We start from the raw sequence: 3,441 nt of genomic DNA on the forward strand, positions 1-3,441 counted from the left end.
TGGAGTAATATCAATTTGGATATTGTTGATTTTGATCTAATAGACAAAACTCAGTGAATCGATATTCTTTTTTTATATAAAATACCATTCATTAAAAGATAAGTCAGAAGGCATTACAAGCAACAAGCAAGATATGATATAACATATGATATGGGATATACCTCATCCATAGTCTAGAAACATAAAAGACCTTACACAAAGATTGTTCCCAAGCTAAAACTACACAAACAAACCCGAAACTACAACATATCATCCATCCACCAACTTTTTTAAGAACACCATTAATGACAATATAGGAATGACAATCCATAGTCTTTTTCCAAATCCAATTAAGGATGATTTCTTTGACTTGTGATTGCGCATTTCGACTGCCTTTGATCTCAAGATTGTCCAATTTAATGGAATGTTCAAAACCTAATTGATGAATAGAGATAGTATTTCTCCAAGACACAAAAATTCTGTGAGGCTTTTTATCGAACACCAAGACTGCAGATTTAAAATCCAAAAGAAAAAAACATAAAATAGACAACACAAACACATGAATGAGTAGATCTAAAAGAGGGATAAATTGCAACCTGTGGTAAATCCTTGGTGGCTTTGGGGGTGGACGAAACGAAGCCAACAACAAAGAAGTGGGAGCAGAAACATGCAAGAGAGTTACACACACCTTTGTTAACTTTGAGATGTTAAGAAAAACCTTAACAATCTTTCCATCTCCCAGTGGTGGACTGTGGTGGCTCTGGCGGCGGCCAGATTAGTGGAGAGAGAAGCAGTTTGGAGGTGGATTGCGATGGAGAAAAGAGATATCCAATGATGGAGTTAGTTTCGATGGAAGCTTGAGAGTAAGGTTGGATGAAAGAGATATTGTCCTTCATAGAGGCGGAGATAACCACCATAAGATCAGTGGTAGATAGAAGCCACCATGAAGGTGGGATGTGGCCACCATCAAATCCTAAAGTTTTGGGGAAAGTTTTTCTAGAGAGAAGAGAAAGCATCAATTTCTAATCAATCAGTAAGACCCAGTGAATTGATATTCAAAATAAATTGTTTGTTTTGATTCAACTTAAATCCTATGATCCTTCTGCATCTCTTCAAGTTTATTGAACTTTAAAATGTTCTCTAATATTTGTGAGTAACAATAACCCAACTCACCTAATTTTTCTTATCCCGAAAAAAAAATCAACTCAATACAGAAAATTAATCTTCCGTATCAGAGTTTTGACGCATTTACGCAATTAAAATAATATAAGTTGTTTGATCATAATCACACGATCTAGTTAAAAGTAAATTTATTTTTTATTTTATAATTGAAAAATTAATTTAAATAAGAATCATACGATTCTGATCAGATGATAAAAAACACTTAACTGCATGAATGAAGTGATTGGAACCGCATGCAGTCACTCCTTATAACTTTATGGTATACAAATAGAAGATTTAAGAATAAGGACACAAAAAGTATTAAATTTATCTTATTTGAAAAGTAAATTTGACAAATTTTTACAGTAGAAAGAGAAAACAATAAAATTGTTCACTTCAATAATTATCAACCATGATGATCTCAAACAAAGTGCCATGTCCGTACATTTTGTAATTTTCTTTACTGGCATTTTATTAAATCACACTACCTAGCTCTGTCAAACATTGCTATCTGCAAGTGATGAAAAAAACCTCTAATTGGCATATTCACATTTAATGGAAAATAGTGAAAGCCTAATAACAATCCATAACATATAGTGGATGAAATAGTGAGTACAAAAACCAAACAAAGAAAAATTAAGAATGTGAATAACAATGATGAGGTAGCATATATAAGCTTCATAGTTCAAACCATTCAATACAAGTACAACCAACACATCAATAAATAAATTAGATCTTGCCATTAATAGATGCTTCTTCCATGTGAGAAAACTATAAATGAAACTTAACTCCAAACACATGATGAAAATCCAGAGAAGAAGAACAAGAATAAGGTGAATGTCTCGTCTGCATCTGATATCTCTGCATAGCTACCAACTGGGGACTGAATACTACTAGTATTTTCTAATTCATATAATTTGAAATTAAAAGTTACAACATTAATTAACATATTTTGTCATAAATGCTAACATAAACAGAAAACAAAAAAGGAAACAGAAAAGATCTATGTACACAATATAGATAGCTAGGTTGTGTGTTGTGTATGTGTGTTCTCGATAATCACACCCAACACAAAATATGTTACATTCCCAATGAAAAGGTTAACCCAAAAATCAATATTAGTTGTTGTAGTACTCACAAGAAGCAAGCACAACCAAAAACTCAACCTCAGTAACATTATTAATCAATGCATCATACTATAAACTTCAATAACACTGAGATAAAACAAAAACCCAAAAGGGAAAAAATTTAAGATAGCTGCTCTGCAACATTTCCCCTGTTCGGTTCTGGCAACGTTTGTGTTTTTCTTTTTGTACTAGGATAATAACATTATTTATTTATATATAAATATATATATATAAATATATATATATATATATATATATATATATATATTCATATGTTGTTGTTATCATTCACGGCAAAAAAAGCTTGTTCCCACACTTGCAACGCCAAGCTTCTGGATAATACTCGAGCCGTATGATTAAACCGGGTTGAACCGGAACGTGAACCGGGTGACACGGGTTGCACCAACCGCACTTGGATCTACATGAAGGAGGTGCTGAACCTGGACCGTTGAGCTTCTCCTGTTGAGTCACCTCCGGAGACAGATTTTTAGTTTCCTCGTACTTCACTGTTCCGGTACCTGAAAAAAAGTGAGTTGTTGGAATTGAAATTCGAAAAGAGAATGGTTTACGTTAGTGTTTGGAATGAAATGAAACTTACTGGGTTGTGGTGCGAGAGTGGTTATTGCTGAAGAAGATGAGAACAAGAGAAGAAGGAAAGTTGGTAATAATAGGCAGTGATGGTTATGGTGGTGTTTGCGGCGGAGAAGGTGGCGTAGTACGCACATGTTGGTGGTGGGAATGCGTAGGTTAGAGAAGGTGTGTTGTGGTGTTATTAAATGCTGTTGCGTGTGAGAGAAAGTCTAAGTCAAAAGAGAAGAAAGAAAGAAAGAACAGCAAAGAGGGAGAGAAAGAGATCTTGTTTGAGTATCTGAAAAAATGGACCCAAGGGTTTGGGGACATGGACCCCACTAAACTTCAGAATTATTTGTCATAGGGCAGGGTGTGTTGTGTCTTACACCTTGCAACTTGGTAAATACTAAGTCCATTCAATTCTATTTTTTTTCCTTAATTTTGAGTCTAAAATAAATATTCTTTATAGGAATATATAAATATAATTTTATTTAGTTTTTTTCCCTAAACAACTATTAGTGTTTTTTGTATAAGCATGAGCTATTTTAGTAACTGCTACCATCAAAACATTGAAATGTAGCTTATTTTAGGAATTGCAATAGCG

The 3,441-nt window shown here is 33.7% G+C and overlaps 1 protein-coding gene across 1 annotated transcript; it reads right to left on the reverse strand.

Moving 5' to 3' along the window:
• Nucleotides 1–2,129: 2,129 nt before the first annotated feature.
• Nucleotides 2,130–3,190, reverse strand: LOC131611922 (EPIDERMAL PATTERNING FACTOR-like protein 5). The gene is made up of 2 exons (XM_058883754.1): nt 2,866–3,190; nt 2,130–2,785 (listed from the first exon to the last, which is right to left on the reverse strand). The coding sequence occupies exons 1-2, from the start codon at nt 2,990–2,992 to the stop codon at nt 2,556–2,558; spliced, it is 357 nt and encodes a 118-aa protein (XP_058739737.1). The 5' UTR covers nt 2,993–3,190; the 3' UTR covers nt 2,130–2,555.
• Nucleotides 3,191–3,441: the final 251 nt, after the last annotated feature.

The sequence above is a fragment of the Vicia villosa genome, linkage group LG1 (genome assembly GCF_029867415.1).
Source record: "Vicia villosa cultivar HV-30 ecotype Madison, WI linkage group LG1, Vvil1.0, whole genome shotgun sequence".
NCBI classification, from domain to species: domain Eukaryota; kingdom Viridiplantae; phylum Streptophyta; class Magnoliopsida; order Fabales; family Fabaceae; genus Vicia; species Vicia villosa.